The following is a 24476-nucleotide window of genomic DNA, read 5'->3' as shown; positions in this document are numbered from 1 at the left end:
CGTGAAGACTAGTCTATTAAACGTTCCCAGCTCCTGAAAAAAAAAATCTATGCCAGGCCCGGAGGTCCAGTGCATGCACAGACCATCTACAGATGATTTGCGCATGCGCTGGGATGGCTATTGAGCGATCCGGGCAGGCAGATGGGGGCAGTCCTCTGATTGCCTCCATTTGCATATTGAGATTTCGAGAATTCATCGGACCTGCCCGAATCGGGCCCAATCGGGTAGATTCGTGAATCTAGCCCTTAGTGTCCATCAAAAGCCATTGTCACAAAGAGATACTGGAAAATAACAGAAACTCCAGTCTGAGGATCACTTTCTCTCTCTATTTTCTCTTCCAGTCTTTCACACCCAATAGATGCTATTTTTAGAACAAGTCTCAAATTTATAAATGTAGGAGGCTAAAATGCTCTCTCTTTTTTTTTTTTTCTGGACCCTCTGGCTTCCTCCTCCCTTGCTGAATTCTCTCTTTCTGCCTATTCACACTTATACAGCCATCATTCAGACCTAAGACAGACACACAATCATGCAAGTAAACTGTCCTTTCTCTCTCATTTACACACACAGAAGCAGACTCTGAATCTAACTGTATATTCTGTATTTGTAACGCCTATTTCTATATAATAGAATATTTTTCTGTACTTTAGTACCAAGCATATTTTTGATGTATCTTTCTTATACAAAAAGGCAACCTAGTCACATCAAGGTTTGTGAGGGGGATGCTCAGGGCACCAGAAAATGACTCACGATTTACAACCCAAAATTAAATAAATGTGTTGTAGATAAAGAGTGAAGGGTGCTCTCAGTGTGAACCATCAGTGATAGGAGCACAGCTCCGACACTTCACTTCTGGGTCAAGGCGGTAAGCCTCCACCCCCACACCATCATCGAGCACCCTAAGTGTGCTGCAAATTAAAGGGACCAGTGTCCACTAAATCAAACAAATCAATTAGTTAAAGTGAGTAAATCAAACTCAACACGGAAAACCTGAGTGACCCCCAAACAAACCCTGCCAGCCAGACCCCCCGGACCACACAACAAAGTCACACTTCACCATACAAAAAATGCCAAATAAATACAATACTTATCTGAAACTAATAAACGCCAAACCGCGCCAGGAGAAAAGGTGTTCCTTATATGGACTGACACCAGGGCCAGGTTTTATGAATTTTTAACCTGGCTTAATACTCTTGACAGGCATCTGAAGTTTACTGCCACTGTCAACGTAACCAGTGTCACCTATCTGGACACTATGGTCAGCAAAACTGATGGGCAATTGGTTACGACAGTTTTTCGGAAGTCCACAGATCGGACTTCATATTTACATTACACCAGCTGTCATCCTGCCAGGTTGCGTCAATCGTTGCCTGTGGGGCAGTTCCTCAGGATTCGCCGTATCTGCTCTTCTTTGGTGGAGTTCAAGGCTCAAGCCAAGTTATTATTCCAATGTTTTAAGGCCCGTGGCTATCCTGATTGGACTATCAGAAGGGCTTATCGTAGAGCACGTTATGCCAACCCTGAGCTATTACGGTCTCCTGCCATCAGGCCACCCTTAGACCAGCAAGTGTGCGTTATATCGTTTTCCAATCAAGCCCATTAGATAGCGAACATCGTGAGAAAGCATTGGCATGTTTTGGATTACCATCTCGCCTTCAAGGAGTCTCCCTGCATAGCTTTTGCCCGTCCTAAAAATTTTAAGGACTTATTGTCCACGAGAAGCCGGGCTTCTATTGGGGGCAGCCACAAACCATGTGGCCACTGTGATATGTGCCCCCTATCTTTGTCTATTTCCAACTGGCAACATCCTCGGACCCAACGCACTTATCATCTCAGATCTCAAACGTCTTGTGATTCTGAATGGGTAGTTTACGTTATTATCTGCCCATGTGCGTTGTGCTATGTGGGGAGGACCAGCAGAAGGATCAGAGTTAGGTTGCAAGAACACAGAAGCCATATTCGTACTGGATCTCACTCTGCCCCTCTTGTGCCGCACTGTGCTGAACTTGGACATCGGTTTACTGATCTGTCTTGGTTCGTGCTTGAGCAAGTTCCTTGGGATTTCAGGGGGGATAGACAGTCCCATTTGAATCTTAGGGAACAATATTGGATTTTCCAGTTGCATTCTGTCTATCCCAATGGTCTTAATGAAAGTGTGGAATGGAACACTATCATTTAACTGGGTCCTTGGTTTTGGGTTTCAGGTTTTAGTGGGGGGTTTTCTGGCTGGAGTTACTGGTTTGTGTGCAGGATGGGTTACATTTTTCTTTGTTCTTTGTGTGGTGTGTGTATTTATGGGCGTGTTTTCGACCCTGTGTGTGATTGGTCCATATGTTGTTGTAAGATTGGTTGGTTTGTGCATGACGTCGCCTTGGGATCCGTTTTAGGCATGTGTGCTCTTCCGCCTGGGTACCCCGCCCTCCAGCCGACCTCTCCGTTCGTTTGTTTGTGTTCCATCGGGGGTCAGGTTCCTGAAGAAGGGCTCCTCCCGAAACCAGCGTGGTCAAACCTTTTCTCCTGGCGCGGTTTGGCGTTTATTAGTTTCTGATAAGTATTGTATTTATTTGGCATTTTTTGTATGGTGACGTGTGACTTTGTTGTGTGGTCCGGGGGGTCTGGCTGGCAGGGTTTGTTTGGGGGTCGCTCAGGTTTTCCGTGTTGAGTTTGATTTACTCACTTTAACTAATTGATTTGTTTGATTTAGTGGACACTGGTCCCTTTAATTTGCAGCACACTTAGGGTGCTCGATGATGGTGTGGGGGTGGAGGCTTACCGCCTTGACCCAGAAGTGAAGTATCGGAGCTGTGCTCCTATCACTGATGGTTCACACTGAGAGCACCCTTCACTCTTTATCTACAACATATTTATTTAATTTTGGGTTGTAAGTTGTGAGTCATTTTCTGGTGCCCTGAGCGTCCCCCTCACAAACCTTGATGTGACTAGGTTGCCTTTTTGTGTTATTTCTATTGTAGGACTTTTTGGCAAAATTTGGAGTGTATTGTTGTGGTATCTTTCTTATAAGCATTGCATCTCTGTTGTATTAAGCTTATTTCTGCACAATATATTTCTAAGCAACCACTCTTGGCTGCCATTATCATTAATTTCACTTCCTGCTGAACCCAGAACCTATGGTGCATTGTTGTGGCATAACTTTACATTTTGGGAGCTTGTCTGCTTCACCTCCCTGTAAAACCTTACAAAGGTGTATTAACCGATTTACAATCAAGTATTCAAGCATTTTCCCTATCTGTCACGGCAGGCTCATAGTCTATCTAATGTACCTGGGGCAATAGAAGATTAGGTGACGCCTAGGGTCACAAGGAGCAGTGCGGGATATGAACCCAGGGTGCTGAGGTTGCAGCTCTAACCATTACGCCACACTCTCCTCCATGGCCCCCTCTGAAATGGATTTTATGGACAACTGCTGGAACAATTCTCCAGGATCTCTCTACTTATGGAAGAAACCGCATGTTAAAATCATATATCAGTAGTACTTCCCCTTTCACAGTTATATTGTGTCTTCAATTAAATCTCTGTCTACTTCTGCCTGTGACTGAGGCTCGATTATCACACCAATGTAAACAGATTTTCTATTCCCTCTTTACAGATTAACTAATAGGGCCTCCTCCATACCCCATTGTCCTGAAAATCTACCACTTTAATATGAGCTCAGTATACAAGTAAAATACTGTAATTTTGGATTTTGATCAATTTGGAAAAATGATATAGGGAGGGAGAGGAGTGGCAGTGTTTTTAAATATCGGCTTTTAATTTTGGGGTTGTCAGAATGTGAATCCCTTTACTATAAATTACACAGGTGGAAGGGCATAATCAAAAATAACGTCTAAGTCCCTTTTGGCCTAAGGCCCTAGGTGCACAAAGTAGGTAGCAGGGATATGTCCATTCTCAAAAAAAATGTCCAAAATGTTTTTTTTTTGCAATGGCCTAACTGTACTATGTGTATGTTTAGAACACATTCCTGACCAAAAAAATCGCCCAAGTACCAAATGCCCCAAACAAGACCTTTTAGGCAAAGGAGGGGCCAGTCCTTCGCCTAAAGGCACGATTCTCTAACCAGCGTCTGTCATAAACAATGCCGGTTTGAGAATCATGGAACCGCCCCCACCCCCTTCCCCACAACAATTGCGGCAGGAGAGATTCCCAATCTCTCCTGCCAGAATCCCCCTGAACCCGCACAATCTTCAGCGGCAGGATAGATGTCCAATCTCTCCTGACAGACATCCCATCTGAACCCGCGTGATCTTCACTGGAAAGAGGAATGCCCAGTCAATCCTGCCAGACACCCCCCTCCCCAAATCCGTGTGATCATGATCTTTCACTGGTAGGAGGGATGCCCAGTCCCTCCTGCCGGACACTACCAAATCCATGCGATCATGATCTTTACTGGAGCAGGGATGTCCAGTCCCTCCTGCCGGATTGCCTAGCCCACCCCCCGGACCTCCCCTCCACCCCAACCAGGACTCCCCTCTTACCTTTTTTTTTATGGCCAGCTGGGCCGGCAGGCCCACCTTCATCTGAATGGCGGGCCTGCCCATTCCAGGTGCATTGTGGGATGCACTGGAGAGGGGCCTAGGGCCTGATTGGCTCAGGTGCCTAAGGCCCTACCCATAGGAGAGGCCTTAGGCACCTGGGCCAACCAGTAACAAAGGGGGCCTACTCACCCCCGGACCTCACTCTAAACTTTTTTTGGTGGCCGAATGGGTCCTTCGTCTAGCTGGCAGGCTCACTTTTGTCTGAATGGTGGGGGTGGAGGGGGTCCTGGGTGGGCTTGGCGGTCTGGCAGGGGGCGCGGGGGGTCCAGTAGGAGGGACTGGGCATCCCTCCTACCAATGAAGATCGCGATCATGTGGGTTCGGGGGGGGGATGTCTGGCAGGAGAGATTATGATAGCAAGGGTTCGGGGGGGGGGGGTTTCCGGCAGGAAAGATTTGCCATCTCTCCTCCCGCGATGTGTCAGGGGGGGTCGTGGCGGGTGGCAGCAGTAGAGATTGGGCATTTCTCCTGCTGCAATCGTTATGGGTGCGGACAGATTGCTTGGTTCGATGATCTAATCACGGCAGCTGCGATCAGCTCAGCAGCCCGATTCGGAGCTTATACCTCTTTTGACTTTGTCTAAGTCAAAATGTATAAGTTCCATCTGGCAACCTGTCGAACCTTTTTGATTATGGCTGCTGGACAACTAAGTGTAGGTCGGCCCTATCCACTTCTCCAAAAACACCCCTTTTCGCTCTGTGTGCGCAGAGGCAGTGAAAAGGCCTAAGCTGCTTTTAAATACGTCTAAAACCAGTTTTGATTATCGGCACTTGGACAACCTGACTTTTTGATCGGCCAAGTACCAACTTAGGCCGGTTTTGGGGGTTTGTTTGTTTTTTTTTTATTATGAGCCCCATAGAGTACAATTAAAACTACTGTGTGCCTTTATAGCTTTTAAGTATTTAGTCAGTGATGCACCTTATCTTACTGATATTATACTGGTACTAGCGTATAAGCCCGTTACATTATTGGGTGCTAGAATAGATGTCTGTCTGTCTTTCTTTCTGTCTCTGTCTCTGCCCATGTCTCTTTCTAGATTTCTTTCTGTCTATGTCCCTGCCCCTGTCTATCTTTCTTTCGGTCTTTCTCTCTACCCCGTCTATCTTTCTTTCGGTCTCTCTTCCTACCCCGTCTATCTTTCTTTCTGTCTCTGTCCCTGACTATCTTATTTTCTTTCTTTCTTTCTGTCTCCCTGCCCCACCTATCTTTCTTTCTCTCTCCCTGCCCCATCTATCTTTTTTTCTTTCTCTCTCCCTTCACCGTCTGTCTTTTTTTCTTTCTTTTATTTTTTTCTCTCTCTCTCTCCCTGCCCCCCCCCCATTTCTTTCTTCCTTTCTTTCTTTCTGTCTTGCTCCCTTCCACTGTCTTTTTCTTTTTTTCTGTCTCTCTCCCTGCCCCAGTCTATCTTTTTTTCTTTCTTTTTCTCTCTCTGTCTCTTTCCCTGCCCAGACCCTCACTGAAGCCACCTTCCAACTGTGCCAGCTAAGGGATCCCTTGCCTTTTCCTCAATTCAGCTGTGGCCAGCTGCCCACACACACCTGCCCAGCTACACAACGGGCAAACGCGTCCCATCTCCCCTCTGGACCTCGTTCGATTATCCTTGGTGCTGGATCGCTACCTGATGCTGCTCCGCAGGAAGCTTGCGAACTGTTGGGCCATGGCCATGGTCATTGGGTCATTAGGGCAGAGACAGGGGGTGGGTAAGCAGAGTGGGCAGACTTGATGGGCTGTAGCCCTTTTCTGCCGTCATCTTCTATGTTTCTATGGCGAGCCAAACTGAGCCCCAGCGCACATTTCTGCACTCCTCCGTGTTTTCACTTTCTCTGGGGAGGGGGAGGGAGGGCTCTTTTACCCCTCGCTCGCCGACGTGGTGGTGGCCCACCCCCATCCATGTACTCTCTCTCTCCTACCTGCCTACCAAGCTGGGGTCTGCTCACATTCCTGCTGTCTTCTGACTTGTTCCCTGGACCCTCTTCTGCTCTTCCAGGCCTCTTCTGCTCTTCCCGGACTACTGCCTCATCTTCAGCACTGCCAGGAGCCCCCAAGGGATTGCTGCAGAGCCACGACCCTGACTGCTGTTCTAACCCCACCTGGAAGTTCACGGATCCATGACCCCAAGGCTGGGAACACCCGCCTCATGCTTCCACCCAGGGCGGACCCCCCCCCCCCCTTTGGTAGGCCTGGTCATCACTGGCTCCGGCCTCGCAACGTCACCAAGGGAGGGCAGTTCTACTCTACTGCGCATGTAGAGGCACGGAAGCACAAAGACACAGACGCATGGAGTTTAAAGTGTGCATGCGTGCTAAGGGTTTTATTATGATTGATTGTAGGACTCCTCTTCTAGATACTATATAAGAAATTTGTTTGTTTTGAGGTTTCCAAAGTTCAAGACTGTAAAATCAATCAGGCAATTTGCTTCACCCATTCAATATCAAATGACCAAACTCTAGAATGATCTCCGAAATCACTATAAGATCTTGTCATCAGTGTTTCTGATTTTGACAGCTGCTAAAAAACAATCTGTTCTGCAAGTCCACTATTTAAAGTTATCATTTGAGATTTATGCTACGTATATCAATGCTTTGTACTTCCTGGATAATTTGATTCAGTTCTTGTTTTGTGAAATCCAACCAAGAACTGATAAGATATAGATGGAATACAAATACCAACATAGCATACCATATCCTAACATAATCATTGAGAAGTCCTCTTAAATCTGTACCACACTGCACGCTCTTAAAATAATTAGGTTCTGTATGATGCTGCACTGAAATGACTTACCTTCTTACCCGATGCAATCATGGCAAAGCAAGCGATAATTGAAACTGCAATCATTATGTAGCAGGCCTTTATTCGAGCTTTGTTTCTTGCAGCATCCAGTATCTCTGTCCTAGAAAAAAAAAATTACATGAATTTAGAACCTCACTGTGTAGATACTCATCCAATATGAATGCCCTTAATTTGAGAGTAGAATTAGGAATGTTTCTTCATGTCCCTGTCACAGGTTTAAGAACCCTTTTACTAAGGTACAATAAAATCTGGATATAGCATGTTCAGACACGGGACTGTTCGTTCACACTAAGCCCTGACTTACCATGGCATGTTTTATGAATTTTAGTTTGTGCACTAATGCTTGCATTAGCATGTTGTACTTGCAAAAAGTGAACATGGGAGCCCTTACCACCTCCTATTTAGAAGCAATAAGTGCTCCCACATTAACTCAGGATTAGCCAGTTAGCATGCACTAATGTAAACATGCAAGCTGGCTATTGCTTTCCATACCCATTCTCCACTCATTGCATGCTCCTCCCAAAAAATAGATAATACGCCAGTTAGCACACACAAAGCAGCAAAATACTGCAAACTGTTTTAAAGCATTTTGCTTTAGCCTGTTTTTTTTCTGTGCACATTAGAGTTTTAATACCCTTTAGTAGAAGGGCCCTTTAATTTGTAGACAAACAGGAAGTGGAATTGTGGAGTCCAGGATAGAGACAGCTGGGCAAGAGTCCGAAGCAACAGGACTAAAAGGGACTGGATTAAGGAGCAAAAAGATGATTTCCTGCTTGCTCTAGCCCAATGGTCTCACACTCACGGCCCGCCAGATACTATTTTCAGGCCCTCAGTATGTTTATCATAATCACAAAAGTAAAATAAAACAGTTTTCTTGATCATATGTCTCTTTAACTATAAATTACAATATTATTATTAAGGCTTAGGAGTCCTTTTATCAAGCCACGCTAGCGGAGTTAGCGCGTCGGACATTTCATCACGCGCTAACCCCCGCAGCAAGCAAAAAAACTAACGCCTGGTCAACGGAGGCGTTAGCGACTAGCGCAGCAGGCGGTTTAACGCGCGGTATTCCGCGTGTTAAACCCCTACCGCACCTTGATAAAAGGACCCCTTAGCCAAAAGGAAAGATTTATAAACTATAAATAGTTTTACCTCATGCAAAATTATCATTTCTTTAATAAGACATTAACTATTTTTTTCTGAGGCCCTCCAAGTACCTACAAATCCAAAATGTGGCCCTGCAAAGGGTTTGAGTTTGAGACCACTGCTCTAGCCTCATCTCTCCCCTTCCTTGAAGGTTGCCTGGAAAGCGGGGGTGAAGCAGAACCTCCTATTGCTCTGGCAGATCTAGGTTCCAGGCCTTTGCTCCCAGAAATCAAGCTGTAGCTGTGTCACTTTCTATGTAGTTAGTTTCTATCCTGTCCTTCCCAAAGAGCTCAAGCTCCTCAATCATTTTATGTTGGCTACCAATTAGGGTGTGACTTGAATTTAAAATGTTCTTTAGATTCAAGATTCTTTATGGCTTAGTGCCCACTTATGTAAGGTTATCAGATTTGTTTGTGCAAAAAAGAAGATATGTGGCCCCATTCCTACTCCGCCTCCAGACTACCCCATTCTGCCTCCAGCCCCACCCTCTTCTACTCCAGCCCAGCCCCCGCACAAACCTCATCTCTTCTTCCCTGAGTCTGGACCACATCTGGAGGTCCTCTGCAATGTAATACAGTGATGTCAAATGCATACGTGTGATGTCATTGTGTCACATCTGCGCATGCTTGGTAGCTCTCCAGATGCATTCCCAAGCTTGGGGTCTTGCAAAACCTGGACAAACTGCCACATTTTAGAAATCTTTCTGGGTACTCAGACAGTCATCTAAGAAGAGGACATGTCTGGGTTTTCCCATACATCTGGTAACCCTACACTTATGTAACAAATTGGATGATCTGATGTATTTCAAGTCAGTCTCTACTCTGGAGATCAAATGAAAATGACAGAGCTGCCAAGTTACCCAGTTCCAGGAAGGAGAATTTTTGGCCATTCCTGGTTTTAAACTTGCATCCTACACAGTGGCGTAAGTTAACATTTATTAACAGGGGATTCAGTAGATGTGCTAAACCAAGGGTGTCTGTCCATGACCTTCCACAGGTTGGGTTTTCAGGATTTCCACAATGAACATGTATGAGATTTCTCTGCATGCAATGTTTATTTTAAAAAGCTTGATATATCGCCCAACCTCACCGGATCAGGGCAGTTTACAATAAACGATGAGAGAGATCTGCATGCAAATCTCTCTCATGAATATTCATTGTGGATATCCTGAAAACCTGACTGGCTGGGGTGCCTCCGGGACCAGGTTTGGGAACTATTGCCCTAATGAATGGTACAGTGGAGCCACTGCCATACGCATGATTCTACTGTGATCATTTGCATAAAGCTGCAGCCAGTATCCTGTGAAAATACTTAAGAACTTCATAACTATTAAAATCATCTTAGTGAATAGATCCTAGGATGGAGGCTTTTTGGGAAACCTGGGTTGAGCCCTCCCAGGGCTGTTAGCAACCAGACAAGGTCATTAGGGATCAGGGCCAAGTGCTAGCCACAGGATCTGGGTAACAACTTTCTCCTGGGAGCACCCAAAGAAGAGTGCATGGTTAGCCCCTTCCCTTCTTTCCCACACAGTTACCACAGCAGATTGTAATCCCTTTCCTCCATCTCCAGCTTATAACAGCAGTTTATTTTTCAGGGGAAACAATTTCCTTCCTGCTTTCAAAGTACATGCATGCTCGTAAACCAAATTGTTCATATATCAAAGCGAGTTTCCCCATAGGAAGTAAGGGAAACTCGCTTGATTTGTTCCCCCCACAGGCCACCGGTGCTGCTCCACCTTACACCCCACCCCAAGGCCACCGGTGCTGCTCTACCACTCCCCGAGAGCGGGAGCCAGAAGGCCTTGAGCATGCGCAGATACTCAAGGCCCAGTCCAGGTTAGAGGCAGGATCTTTGGGCACTGGCGCGTCCTGTGTGTTGGTGCTGGTGCCAGATCGGGGTAAGGGATTGTGTTTGGGCGCACAGGCGGGGGATGCCGGATCGTGGGGCCGGGGGGGGGGGGGCGATGCTGGTTTGCAGGGGGGGAGGGCTCACAAATCGAGTCAACGCTCGGTTTGCGAGGCACGATTTGCGAGAATGTTTTGCTTGTCTTGCAAAACACTCGCAAACTGCGTTACTTGCAAACTGAGGTTTGACTATAATTTGGAAAATAGGGCATTAGCTCTCTTTCTTAAGAAGTCATTTTATGTGTGAAAACGTTCCTTTATTATAGGCAAAAAGAAAACATTTACTTGCACATATATGGAAACAGAGAAACATAAATAATGGCAGCAGATAAAGACAAGAGAGCCTCTCCAGTCTGCCCATCCATACCATTTACTATCCCTTCCTGTTCCTTAAAGATCATTTGTGCTTCTGCCATGCTTTCTTTGAATTCAAGTGCAGTCTCCGTCTCCTACACCTTCACCCTTTCATCAATAGGGAATGAAATGGGGTAGTGGCCGTGTTAGTCCACTTTCCAAGTTAATATAATATAAAGAAATAAAAATCTAGATTAATAACATATATTACATTACATTAGGGACTTCTATTCTGCCTATACCTTGCAGTTTTTTATATGGACTAAGGGAATAAGGTGATACCTTTTTTTAATGGACTAACTCAATGCATTTTATGATGAGCTTTCAAAGATAACCCTTCTTCAGATCAGGAAAGCAAATGTTGACAAATAAGGAACATGAAAGCATTTCAGGGATAGGAAGAAGGAGGGTGGGCGGGCAAGAGACAGAGCAGTTTTAAATGGCTTTATAGTGGGACAGAAAGCCCAGATCTCTGTTATGTCCTGTCTGGTAGGTGTCAAAATACTTTACCTTTGAAAGCTCATCATAAAATACATTGAGATAGTCCAATTAAAAAAGGTATCACCTTAATTCCTTTTTTTGTTTGTTTTATTTCTTTATATTATCAATAAGGAAGATAGCCGTCACCTGTGTATAAAACAATCTAATCAAAAATAACATTTGGCTCTAATTTCCTTTAGTTAAATTTCAGTTATACACAGCTTCGTCCCAGATTTATAGAGGACTAACTATACTATGTAATAAGGAGAAACCTTGTATGTAATTTGGAATTTCATTTTAAGTTTACATTGTATTTTTTTCTTTCTTTTGACTTGTAATGATCGTCAAATGTTAAAATTTATAAATAAAGAATTTTTTTTAAAAAACCAAAAGCATTTGGCCTTTACTGCTTTCCAGAATCGGCCTAAAAAATGAGATCCAGACAATTCAAAGAGCAAAGAAGTAAAAGAAGACTTTTTTGTTTCACAGTGGACAAAAGCCAGTCTTAATAAAGAAGGCTGTCTGATGGACTTAATTTTATTTCACAGGACAATAGTTGTACAGTGTTCTCCATTGCTCAGCTCCCATTTAATTTAAAGAGGAAACAAAAAAAAACAGATAGTTCCAGATCTAATAGATGCTGGCATTGTCATACAGATATTGGGACATTAGATCATCTGCTAATGAAGACTATATTGTGGCCATCTTTTCTCACAATATAGTTGGAGTCAGATGACGGCGGCAACCTCGGGAGACCCTTGATAAGGCACTTCTTTTGTGCAAAACATGTTGGGTCTGACTCCCAGATTTGGCTGAGATAAGTATTTATTATACTTTAAAATTTCAAATATTGAAGACATTTATTAATACTATTTATATTTAACAGTTAAAAAGTTTTATAAAACAGTTAAAAAATGATAATAACAATAGACAGCCAATGATGAAGCACCACATGATGCTTCCCGCAGTGCAAACTATTACAGCGGAGGAGTGGTGGGGCTGAGGCGTCTTTTGAATTCATGAGAGATATACCAAGATCGCATGTATATCCAGACCCTATCATATCAGATGTAAGATTGGAGATTTTTAGGCTGGATTAAAGATTTCCTATAAGCACTTGCCAATTTTGTTAGACAAAATATGTATATGCTGCAGAGGTTACCCCTTATTCATGAAGCTAAACAATTCATAATGTGGGAAGTATATGCAAATGACTTTCCTGCATGGAAGGCCAAGAGAGGATAGTAGGTAATATCATAGTAGAATACAAAGCTCTAATTTTGGGAAGGAAAATGGCCTTTTCTGCCTTCTTTCTGCCAAGCAGGCAAAAGGGATCTTAGGGCTCCAGAGAGACAGGGTCCTAATTACTTGCCTGGTCCCTTTAACACAGTTAACACAGTAAATGATGGCAGAAAAAGACCATCATGGTCCTTCCAGTCTGTCCAATAAGGTGGCCAGAACCACACCCTCCACTCTGTGCATGCCCCAGTCACCCATGTTCAAGTGCCGGTTGTGAAGTCACTACCATACCAACCATATACTCAGCCAAAAATGATGGGGATGATACATGGCTATAACCAAGACTCCAAGTATTTCTGATAGTATTCAACTTACCAGTCAAGATGCCTTCTCCATCCTAAGCTGCACAGCACTCCCACTCACAGTATGTGACAATAAACTGATGTAACTAGGGTGACCAGATTACCCATTCCAGAAGGGAGACTTTTTGGCCAATCCTGGTTTTAAAATTACATCCCAAAGTAGTGTAGTATTTGTAGTTCATGATTCTATCTATTGAAATCAGTGCTGCAGTTCCCATAATGCATCAGGATGAGGTTGGCAGAAATCCAGGACTGGCCAAAAAGTCTCCCTTCTGGAATGGGTAACCTGGTCACCCTCGATGTAACATCCTGGAGTTGTGAAAACCTCACCTGTTTTTCACCATTTATGGGACACAGATCATAGAAGTCTATCTAGCATTGGTCTCAGTTCCCCCATGTTAGATTTGGCTAATATTTTTTCATTCTAGAACATAGAAACATGACAGAAGATAAAGGCCAAATGGCCCATCTAGTCTGCCCATCCACAGTAACCATTATCTCTTTTCTCTCTCGCCATTTGTGGGACACAGTCCATAGAAGTCTGTCCGGCATCCACCTCATTTACCACATACTGGATTTGGCTAATCTACTTTCAGTCTCACACCATTTGCGAGGCACAGACTGTAGACGTTTGTCCGGCATTGGTCTCAGTTCCCCCATGCTAAGTTTGGCTAATCTTCTTTCAGTCACTTGCCATTTGTGGGATATAGACTGTAGAAATCTGTCCAGCATTAGCCTCAGTTCCCCCTTGCTGGATTTTGCTAATTTTCTTTCAGTCTCATACCATTTATGGGACACAGACGGTAGAAGTCTGTCTGGCATCGTCCTCAGTTCCCCAATGATTTTGACTTCATCCTATCATTGTAAGACATGTAGAGAGCTGAAAGAATCCAGAATTCAGGCCTTAAGAGAGTGGACCCTGAAGGATAAAACCAGTTGGGATGAAGGAGAAGACAATTCCTTCACTTGTAGTAGTAGTATCCAAAAGGGAAGAAGTCTCAGGTTTTGGAAGGTGACAATTCCTGGTTTTGAAAACCTACCCAAGTAGAGTCCACACTCAGAGACTGGAGGGTGCTGGTGGACAAGTTTTCTGTAGAACTGAGGAAGCTGGAGGAAGAGACTCATTGGGGTTCTATTGCTTTAAAAGACTCAAGGAATCACAGCCAAGAAAAAGAAAGTGAGAAAGTTGGAGCAAGGAGATGCTTTGAGTTGAATTTCTGGATGTAAGAGGAGAAAGGGATCCGCTTTAGTATCTTTTAGAAATTGCATTTATCTTTTAAAATAGTACATTTCTGGTCAGCACCAACTCAAGTTTCAATAACTGTAGTTTCTGATTATGAGAGAGTTAATGTAAAAATAGTTGTGTCTCCCCACCTCACTCTAATATCCTCCCACACCCACTTGTAGATCCAGCATCTTCTTCCCTTCTTTCTTGGTCACTTTCTCTCTCCCCCCCCTTCTCTCCCTCAATTTCTCTTCCCCCTTCTCCCTCCCCCACTCCCTCCCTCCCTCCGTTCCCAAAGCAGTAGAGCTGGGCCTGACAACTTCCTCCCTCCTTCACCCAATGCTGTAGAAGCAGCTGGCAAGTAGAGGAAGTGATGTGGCAGAGGAAAGGCCCTGCCAGGGCTGGCTAGAAGATACCTGTTTACCAGCGCTTCCTCTGGTCACTGATTGTCGCTACATCATCGGGTGAGTGAGGGAGGAGGGAAGGAGGGAGGTTGTCAGACCAACTCTGTTGCTTTGAGAACGCAGGGAGGGAGGAGGTTGTCAGGACCGGTTCTGCTGCTTTGGGAATGAAAGGTGGCTGTCGTGATGCTCTGGGAGCTAAAGGGAGGGTTGGAGGAAAATTGGTGGATGCCATGATGCTTCGGGAGCTGTAGGGAGATTTGTGGCTGCTGCTGATGCCTCTGGGGCTGGAGAGAGGGAGGGGAAGTTACTGGGTCAGGATAGGAGCACCACTTTGAACATTGTCTTAGGAGCACAGAAGACAATTTTGTTTTTGCCGACAATTTTTGTTGCCGGTTGGTTGAGAGTATCAGTTAATTGAATACCGGTTAGCTGAGATCCTACTGTATAATCTTAACTGGCACCATTCCAAGAGTATCAGTGATATTCTGTGGCTCCTACCTGAATATGTCCTGGTGAATACTGAGCCCTTAAATTTTCCAAGATTGCTACTGTTAGTGTCTCTGTAATATGCCGAGACTGAAATCTAGATTTTTGAATCATCTAATAAAGAAAAACAATCCAATAAAACATGTATCATCTTATTTCCTTTTTGTTTTGTTTTATTTCTATATATTAACTTTTAAAGTGGATTAGCACAGTTACCTTACCATTTATTCAAATTCCTTCAGGAAATCTGCTCAGCTATCTTTGTTATTAGTGGATCATACAAGGCTGATACAGCATTGAATTCCACTGCTGCAATCACCTCCGAATCACTCAAAAATTGTCACCCTTTCAAACTGTTTTTAAGGTTTTGAAATAGAAAAATAGTCAGTTGGAGCAAGATCTGGTATTTTGTGCGGCCCCGATCGAGGGCGATGCAGTGTTTTCTGCTGCCGCCCCCGGGTGTTTACCGTCTTGCCGGCTCCCTCCTCTGTCTTGCTGCAGCGTTTGCGCGTTTGTGCAGCCCCAGAAAAAAATTTTTTCGGCCAATGCGGTCCAGGGAAGCCAAAAGGTTGGACATCCCTGCTGTAGAGTTTTCTTTCTGCAGGAACATCATGACGGCTTGGATTTCAACACTTGAACATTCCACACTTTTCATTAACATGGTTCATTCGATGATCTGAAGCAATGTCAAAACATAGCATTATGATTCTGCAGATTGGTACTTGGTACAGCTACAGTGGCAAAATAATGCTCAGAATTTAGAAAAACTGGTTGGGCTAACTTAGCCCGGCTAAGAACTCTTCAGCATCCCCTCATGTTCACTAGCAACCTTGCTAATTGCTTAGTGAAGTTTAGTCTTTTCAGGTAAAATTTAAATAATTATTTTAATGTATAACATTTGGAGAGATACTTGAAATTTGTTCCAGTTTAAAAGCATTAAGGGCTCCTTTTACTAAGCTGCGATAGTGGTTTTAGCACGCGCCTTGCGCACACTGAATTGCTGCGTACGCTAGACCTTAACGCCAGCATTGAGCCGGCGTTAGCTCTAGACATGTAGCGCGGGTTTAGCGTGCGCTAAGCGCGTGCTAAAACCGCTATGGCAGCTTAGTAAAAGGAGCCCTAACTGTTTGCTATAATAATCCAGTACTAGTTGTACCAGTCTTTAGAGATGCACATAAGTCAATTTTGTGCAGATAAGCCCGACTTCACGCAGGGCAATGTGTGAATTTGTGTGCATGAAGTAAATGAATGAAACGATGAAATGGGAAAAAAGTAATGAACATCTAAAGAATGCAAAACAAAATGATAAACAATGAAAGATCATTTTTGCCCTGCGCACCCCTACACCCTACGTGGTACAAAGACTTTGTTGTGTAAATGTCTTATAACATCTAGTTCATCACTGATATTAGTCTGTGCGAGTCTCCTGGCTTTCTACAGCAGCTCCAACAATCTATGGCAGTTTCCAGAATTCTGTTGAGCCCGGGGCACAGTTGCATAAATTTGCATTTTTATAGGCTGTTTAAAATACACACGAGAGCAAGGCATCTGGTTTCTTGCAGCACATCAGAGGTAGATTCTGCAGGAAAGGTTACAAAATTATGTGACATATTTGCATACATTTACATATGGTCATGCATTGCTTAATGTGCACACAAAGGTAATTTTACTGAAATTTTTAGTTTTAAAAATGATTAAACAGGATAAAGCAACATTAATGATCAAAATAACTAAGAGGGCTCTTGGTTCTGTGGTGCATTAATGGCCACTTAGGGCCTTTTCTATCAAACTGCGCTAGCAGTTTTTAGCGCAGACAGCTGCGTTGAATGGCCTGCGCTGCTCCCGACGCTCATAGGAACTCTATGAGCGTCGGGGCCATTCAATGCAACTCACCGCACTACAAACTGCTAGCACAATTTGATAGAAGAGGCCCTGAATGTAAATGATTGGCCAGTGGCATGTTTTTCACATCCTGCCTGACAACTGTTTAGGTTTGTCTTGGGAAATATTTAACTCTATTCCCTAGAGCTTTAGTCCTACATTTTAATTTATTATGCATGTTTTAGATTTCACAGAACAGAAGTCCTGGATACAAAATTATTTAGCAAAAAAAACCCAAACATTCCCTAAAATCTTGGTTTTGACTGGTAGTTCATGGATGTGAATTGTTTTGCCTGAATATGACAAAGTGGATTTTTGTACTCCAGAGCTTATGACTTTATAATTCTCCTGGTCTGCAGATGCCTCCAGTTTCTGTGGCATGTTCATTCCTTACAAAGAATTCCAAAGGCATGAGCAGTGGCATAGTATGTGTGTATGTGTGTGTGTGGGGGGGGGAAATCCCAGGCGCCGTCTTGGTGAGGGTGCCAGCACCTCTTCACCCACCCCCAAGCCATGTTCCCACCCTTCCCCCCAGTACCTCTTTAAAATCTTTGCCAGTGCGAGCAATTACTCTAGCTTACTGCTCGCGCCGGCCTGCCTCCCTCTGAAATCACTTCTGGGTCATGGGGCCAAGAAGTGACATCAGAGGGAAAGCCAGCGCTGGCAAGAGCAGCAGTCCAAAGAAGCTGCCCGCACTGGTGAAGATTTAAAGAGGTACGGGGTGGGTAGGGAGGGCACGAGTGTGGTGTGGGGGCACAGAAGGAGTAGGGGTTTGGCGCAGAAGGAGCAGGGGGCAGAGAAGAGGTCATGGGGAGGTTGGTGCAAATTTCGGGGCTCTTTTACTAAAGTGATGAAGGTACTTATCACCAAATTCTATAAAGTCTGCCTAAAGTTAGATATCTGTCAGCACGCCTAGTTGATATAGGTGCTTAACTTAATTGATTAATAGGCTCAATTGGTGTCAACAATTGTCACTTGACACCTCATAACCGATATTAATTGGAATTAATTGACAGGCACCTTATTTGCTAGGCAAAATTCTTAAAAAGTTAGGTGCCTTGTCCAACGTGCCTACCTAAAAGTGGGCATTGTTGGGGCGGATCATGGGCATGCTTTGGAGTTAGGTGCCTGTTTTTGACTTTGGTGCCGATGTGCATCTAAGTTAGGTGCACGTATTTAGGCCAAGAAAGCCCTGGCATAAATGCATTACGCCTAAAAGTTAGGACACTTAGAAGAGCATTTTCAATGTGACATCTATATCTGATTCTGTACTTTTTGAAAAAAATGTCCAAAAATCCAGTAGAGAAAATAACCTTTTTCAAACCAAGACCCAGGAAAATTAACAGGAGTCACTGGTTGATCCTAAGAACAAGGTGAACTTCTGACTTCTGGAATAGCAAAAATAGACTGAGGACCCAAACACAAAGATTTCATTCCTATCTTACAGAGCAATCTTTTTCTGTATATTTTTCTGGTTCTTTTTCAAATCCACAACTTCTAAACTAAATCTTAAGGGGCTCGAAAATCGAAAGAGAAAAACGTCCAAAATCCAGCCTAAGTCGGCACTTGGACGATCATAAACAAAAGACGTCCAAGTGCCGATAATCAAACCGGATTTTGGACATATTTCTAAACGACCTAGGCCTTCATAGTGTGCTGAATGACCATAGCTAAATGGGGCGTTTCAGGAAGAGTGTCAAAGGTGGGATTTGGGTGGGACGTGGGCAGGCTTAGACTTAGTCATACTGCATGTATAACTGAAAGTTATACAGCACAGGATCAACGGAACTTGGGCGTTGTGACTTAGACCATTTAAAACATGGTCTAAGTCACAAAAACCCATGTAAAGTGGCCAAATAAGCACTGCAAAAACATAATACAGACCCCCACACACTACCCCAGTGATCACCAACCCCCCCCCCCTCACCCCCATAAAAATATTAATTACAACTTGAAAATTGTGCCTCCAAAACATCATCACCTGGCAGCCTGGCATAGGAAAGCCTAATCGTGTTGCACAGAGGCGTCTTAAACCATCTTGGGGGTGGGTTAGGGACCCATAGAGAGGTAGACCCATGCCCATAAGCCCCTGTAATCACTGCATTGATATTGAAACATGTGCACTCCCCTATACACCCCAAAACCCTTCTTTTACTAGCATATAAGTGACTCCTGCAACCATAATGGCTATTGGGGTGGTAGATAAGTGGGTCTAGGGGATTCTGTAGGTGGTTTGGGAGGGGGGCTCACCATGACCTATAAGGGAGCTGTAGTGAGATGAAGACATGGCACCCTCCCACGTCCAACAGGGCTTGTTCTAGGCGTTTTTGACTTGGATGAAAAGTTGGATGAAAATGTGGTATAAAGATAGACGATTTAGCAGCTTGGACAATCAGATCAGCAGGACGTATAGTTAGACAATTTTCTAAATGAAAAAAAAATTGGACGTATTTTTCGAAAATGTGTCCTAAGCTACTTTTTACTTTGGACGACTTGCGACTTGGACAAAAATGGACTTAGACATTCCTTTCAATTATGCCCCTCCACGCTTATATACCACATCTTTTCTATAAGGATAGAGCTCGACACAGTTTATAAGAGTTTAAGAAAGGAAAATATAATAAGAATTAGTGGTTATAGAGAGAAGTGGAATTAAATAGATGGACAGGAAAGTTATTCCAAAGTTCAGTAATTTTAAAGTAGAGAGATTTCCCTAATTTTCCAATATAGATGAAAGCCTTTTAACGAGGGGAAAGATAATTTAAGCTTTTGGATAGACCTGGTAATATCAGGTCTCACAGAGTTCCAGGATAGAGGAATTAAAGGGGGAAGAGTGCCATGCGAGATCTTAAATGTTAGGCAGGCACATTTAAAGTAAACCCTAGAGATTACTGGGAGCCAGTGAAGTTTTAACAAAAGCGGGGAAACATGATCATATTTGCTTTTTGCAAAGATCAACCTAGCTGCAGTATTGTGGATGATGCATAGTCAGATGCGCGCAAGACAAAAGCGCGCGGACAAATGGGCGCAGTCAAGTGAGCGCAAGACATATGAGCGCAAGACAATTCAGCACGAATGATTTCTAGTAAAAAGCACGAGCATGACATTTGAGCGCAAGACATCTGAGCGCTGACAAGTGAGCACAAGACAAATGAGCGCAAGACAAATGAGTGAAAGATTATTGAGCGAAAGACTATTGAGCGCGACAAGAGGCTAGGTAATTAAAGTGATTAAAAATGCATTTGCACACCACACTCACGTATGATAATGATGTAAATGACATCCTTACGTCAATGTCTTGCATGTGATTGTGTTAACAAGACATAGGGGACAAACGCGCCTGCCGACATTTAATTTAACCTCAAAAACTAATGATGTAACCCCCCCGCGCTCAATTGTTGTGCTCAGTTGTCTTGCGCTGAATTGTCCTTGCGCTCAGTTGTCCCTGCGCTCAATTATCTTGTGCGCTGTTGTCCCTGGACTCAATTGTCTTGTGCTCACTTTTCTTGGCACATTTGTACACGCGCTTTTGTCTTGCGCGCATTTGACCTGCCACCATTCTGGATCTGTTGAAGTCTTTGAAGACTTTTCTTGGTTAGACTTAGATAGACCAAATTACAATAATCCAACCTCAAAAGAATGATTGATTGTACGTGTTGGTGGAAGCAGGATCTCACTTTCCTCAGCATACGGAGACTAAAGAAGCATTTTTTTTTAACCAGAGAATTAAGATGGGAGTTCCTCAGGGATCAATTCTTGGGCCTATACTTTTTAATATTTTTCTTGCTCCACTCACATTATTGCTTCACTCTCTTGGTTTCACTTTCTTTATTTATGCTGATCATATTCAACTTCTTTATCCTTTTAATGCTCAGTGCCCTAATGATTTCTCTTTAATTTCTAGAAAATTAGATAAGGTGGCTGATTGGTTAACACTGAATAGGTTGAAAATTAATTCTCAGAAATTGTCCACTATTTTTTTCATCTATCAAATTGACTTTTGAATTTCACTATCAAAGGTACTGCTTTGCGACGACAGCTCAGACCCTGCTAGAAAAATTTGCACGCTAATGTACTACAACGAGGTTAAGAAATTACCCAGGGTGCTCATTTTAATATTAATGACCTCATTGTATTATATTTGCATGGTAGAGTTGGAGACTGCTAGAAAGTTTGGAAAAGTCTGCGGTGAGCCGTTTTGATAATTGGTTGCTAAAATACATGCATGCCAAACCAGCTGAAACCGGTTTAGCAAACATCGTTAGGGGCATGGTAAGTTTTGAGATTCTTCCCCTTAGTGCTTTTTTTCAGTGTAAATGCAAACCTATAGCACATGGCTTACTGCTTTTCTCAGTGTGAAGCGAAACCAAACAAAATAAACAGACAATATCCATTTCCAAGCAACAAAACAAAGCCAGCAAATAAAGAAAAGAAAAATTCAATCAAGTTCAGCCCTCATAATATTAAATGCAAATAACTTAGGGCCTCTTTTACAAAGCCGGGGTAGTGATGCTGCCACGGTAAATGCACCAAAGCCCATAGGAGTGAAGGGCTTCAGTGTGTTTACCCTTGAAACCTACACAGACAATCCTTAACATCCTGCCGTCTCTGATATCAACTTCCTGTTCTGGGGTGGGGGTACAGTAGAGCCAACAGCTGTGTGCAGAGTAGTGCTCCGGCCATAGGAAGGTTGCTGCCCTGCCAGTTATGTCATTGGCTGAGTGTGCCCCTTGGTAAGAATTGTGGTTAGTGCGCTAGCACTTGCTGCAGGTTAGTAAAAAGGACCAAAGAAGAAAAGAAAGTGGTTTAATGAAAGAACTCTGAGGAGTGCATACGGTAGTTTAACTCCACCTTCCATACTTTTTCCACTTCCAAACAATACGGAGAATCATAGACAAGAAGTTTATACAAGTGTATTGCCTCAGAAAGATCCAACTCCTTAAATTTTATATTTTCTGATCTATAACCAGCCCATCAATTGCCAAATACTGAAAATTTCCATCTAACTTGCCTAATAACAGAACAATCCTAATAGTAAGTATATATCTGGATTTTAAAAAGGCGCTTGACAAGGTTCTACATGAACGACTACTTTGAAAAATTGCGAGCCATGGAATTGAGGGTGAAATACTCACGTGGATTAAAAACTGGCTGGTGGATAGGAGACAGAGAGTGGGGGTAAATGGACAATACTCAGACTGGAAAAGCATCACGAGTGGAGTGCCGCAGGGTTCGGTGCTTGGACCCGTGCTCTTCAACATATTTATAAACGACCTGGAAATTAGTACAACGAGTGAGGTGATTAAATTTGCAGACGATACGAAGTTATTCAGAGTAGTGGATTTATAAACGACCTGGAAATTGGTACGACGAGTGAGGTGATTAAATTTGCAGACGGTACAAAGTTATTCAGAGTAGTGGAATGCGAAGACCTGCAATGTGACAAAAACAAGCTCGAGAAATGGGCTGCGGCATGGCAAATGAGGTTTAACGTGGATAAGTGTAAGGTAATGTATGTCGGTAACAAAAATCGTATATATGAATACAGGATGTCCGGTGCAGTACTTGGAGAGACCCACCCCCAGGAAAGAGACTTGGGAGTACTGGTCGACAAGTCAATAAAGCTGTCCGCACATTGCACAGCGGCGGTGAAAAGGGTGAACAGAATGCTAGGAATGATTAAAAAGGGAATCATGAACAGATCAGAGAAGGTTATCATGCCGCTGTACTGGGCCATGGTACACCCTCACCTGGAATACTGCATCCAGCACTAGTCGCCGTACATGAAGAAGGACACAGTACTGAAGGAGTCTGGTTTTCCTGAGTTTTAAATAAAATTTTCTCTTTAATAAAATGCTGAATTATGTTTAGTTGCAGATCTAACTTATCTCATGTTCTAGCCTGCCTGAACTGGGTGTTTTAGTTTGGGCATTTTAGCTTCTTATGGTTATAAGAACATAAGAAGTTGCCTCCACTGGGTCAGACCAGAGGTCCATCGCGCCCAGCGGTCCGCTCCCGCGGCGGCCCATCAGGCCTATGACCTGTGAAGTGGTCCCTGACTATTCCTATAACCTACCTCTACTTCTATCTGTACCCCTCAATCCTCTTATCTTTTAGGAATCTATCTAAACCTTCCTTGAACCCCTGTAGTGTGCTCTGGCCTATCACAACCTCCGGAAGCACGTTCCATGTGTCCACCACCCTCTGGGTAAAAAAGAACTTCCTAGCGTTTGTTCTAAACCTGTCCCCTTTCAATTTCTCCGAGTGCCCCTTTGTACTTGTGGTTCCCACAGTCTGAAGAATCTATCCCTTTCTACCTTCTCTATGCCCTTCAGGATTTTGAAGGTTTCTATCATGTCTCCTCTAAGCCTCCGCTTTTCCAGGGAGAATAGCCCCAGCATTTCCAACCTGTCAGCATATGAAAAGTTTTCCATACCTTTTATCAGTTTAGTCGCTCTTCTCTGAACTTCCTCAAGTACTGCCATGTCCTTCTTGAGGTACGGTGACCAGTACTAGACACAGTACTCCAGATGAGGGCGCACCATTGCACGATACAGCGACATGATGACTTCCTTCGTCCTGGTCGTGATACCCTTTTTAATGATACCCAACATTCTGTTCGCTTTCTTTGAGGCTGTCGCACACTATGCTGATGCTTTCAATGTTGTGTCCACCATCACCCCCAGGTCTCTTTCAAGGTTACCCCTAGCAATGATCCCCCCATTTTGTAGCTGAACATCGGGTTTTTTCTCTCTACATGCATGACCTTGCATTTCTCTATGTTAAAGCTCATTTGCCACTTTTTTGCCCACTCTTCCAGCCTCGTTAGGTCCCTTTGCAGGTCTTCGCAGTCTTCCGCATACACAATATTGTATTCCACCCTCCTGGACATGCAACAGAAAGACTGCAGGGCTTAGATAAGTGACCTGCTAGTGACCTGCTAGTGTGAGCTTAGGACCAATGATTGTTAAGAAAAGTAACACTTGAGAAGTTCTTTCTAGAATTCAGTTGTGTAGCCAGAAAAGTGTATAAATATCTCTGTAACTTCCTGGTTTTGGCACTTCTGAAGTTACCAGCTTGGGGGCTCAGGGGTCTGCATTTGCTGAATAAAATATACCTGTCGCTTTCTTCAAGTTTCTAAGTTTTGTGGCTGACCAAAGTGACCTTTCAGTACTACTCGAAAGGGTCCAGAGAAGAGCGACTAAAATGGTTAAGGGGCTGGAGGAGTTGCCGTACAGTGAGAGATTAGAGAAACTGGGCCTCTTCTCCCTTGAAAAGAGGAGACTGAGATGCGACATGATCGAAACATTCAAGATAATGAAGGGAATAGACTTAGTAGATAAAGACAGGTTGTTCACCCTCTCCAAGGTAGAAAGAATGAGAGGGCACTCTCTAAAGTTAAAAGGGGATAGATTCTGTACAAACGTAAGGAAGTTCTTCTTCACCCAGAGAGTGGTAGAAAACTGGAATGCTCTTCCGGAGGCTGTTATAGGGGAAAGCACCCTCCAGGGATTCAAGATAAAGTTAGACAAATTCCTGCTGAACCAGAACGTATGCAGGTAAGGCTAATCTTAGTTAGGGCACTGGTCTATGACCTAAAGGCCACAGTGTGAGCGAACTGCTGGGCACCATGGACCACTGGTCTGACCCAGCAG

The 24476-nt window shown here is 43.7% G+C and overlaps 1 protein-coding gene across 1 annotated transcript in view; it reads right to left on the bottom strand.

The window, feature by feature from the left end:
• The window catches only part of FAM162B (family with sequence similarity 162 member B), a 63042-nt gene that overhangs the window by 2819 nt on the left and 35747 nt on the right, over window positions 1–24476 (bottom strand). The window contains exon 3 of the mRNA XM_033938406.1: window positions 7332–7440. Coding sequence (XP_033794297.1) covers window positions 7332–7440 — 109 coding nt within the window. The remainder of the gene's footprint in view (window positions 1–7331; window positions 7441–24476) is intronic.

The sequence above is a fragment of the Geotrypetes seraphini genome, chromosome 3, assembly GCF_902459505.1.
Source record: "Geotrypetes seraphini chromosome 3, aGeoSer1.1, whole genome shotgun sequence".
Lineage (NCBI taxonomy): Eukaryota > Metazoa > Chordata > Amphibia > Gymnophiona > Dermophiidae > Geotrypetes > Geotrypetes seraphini.
This window is presented reverse-complemented; position numbering and strand designations above follow the sequence as displayed.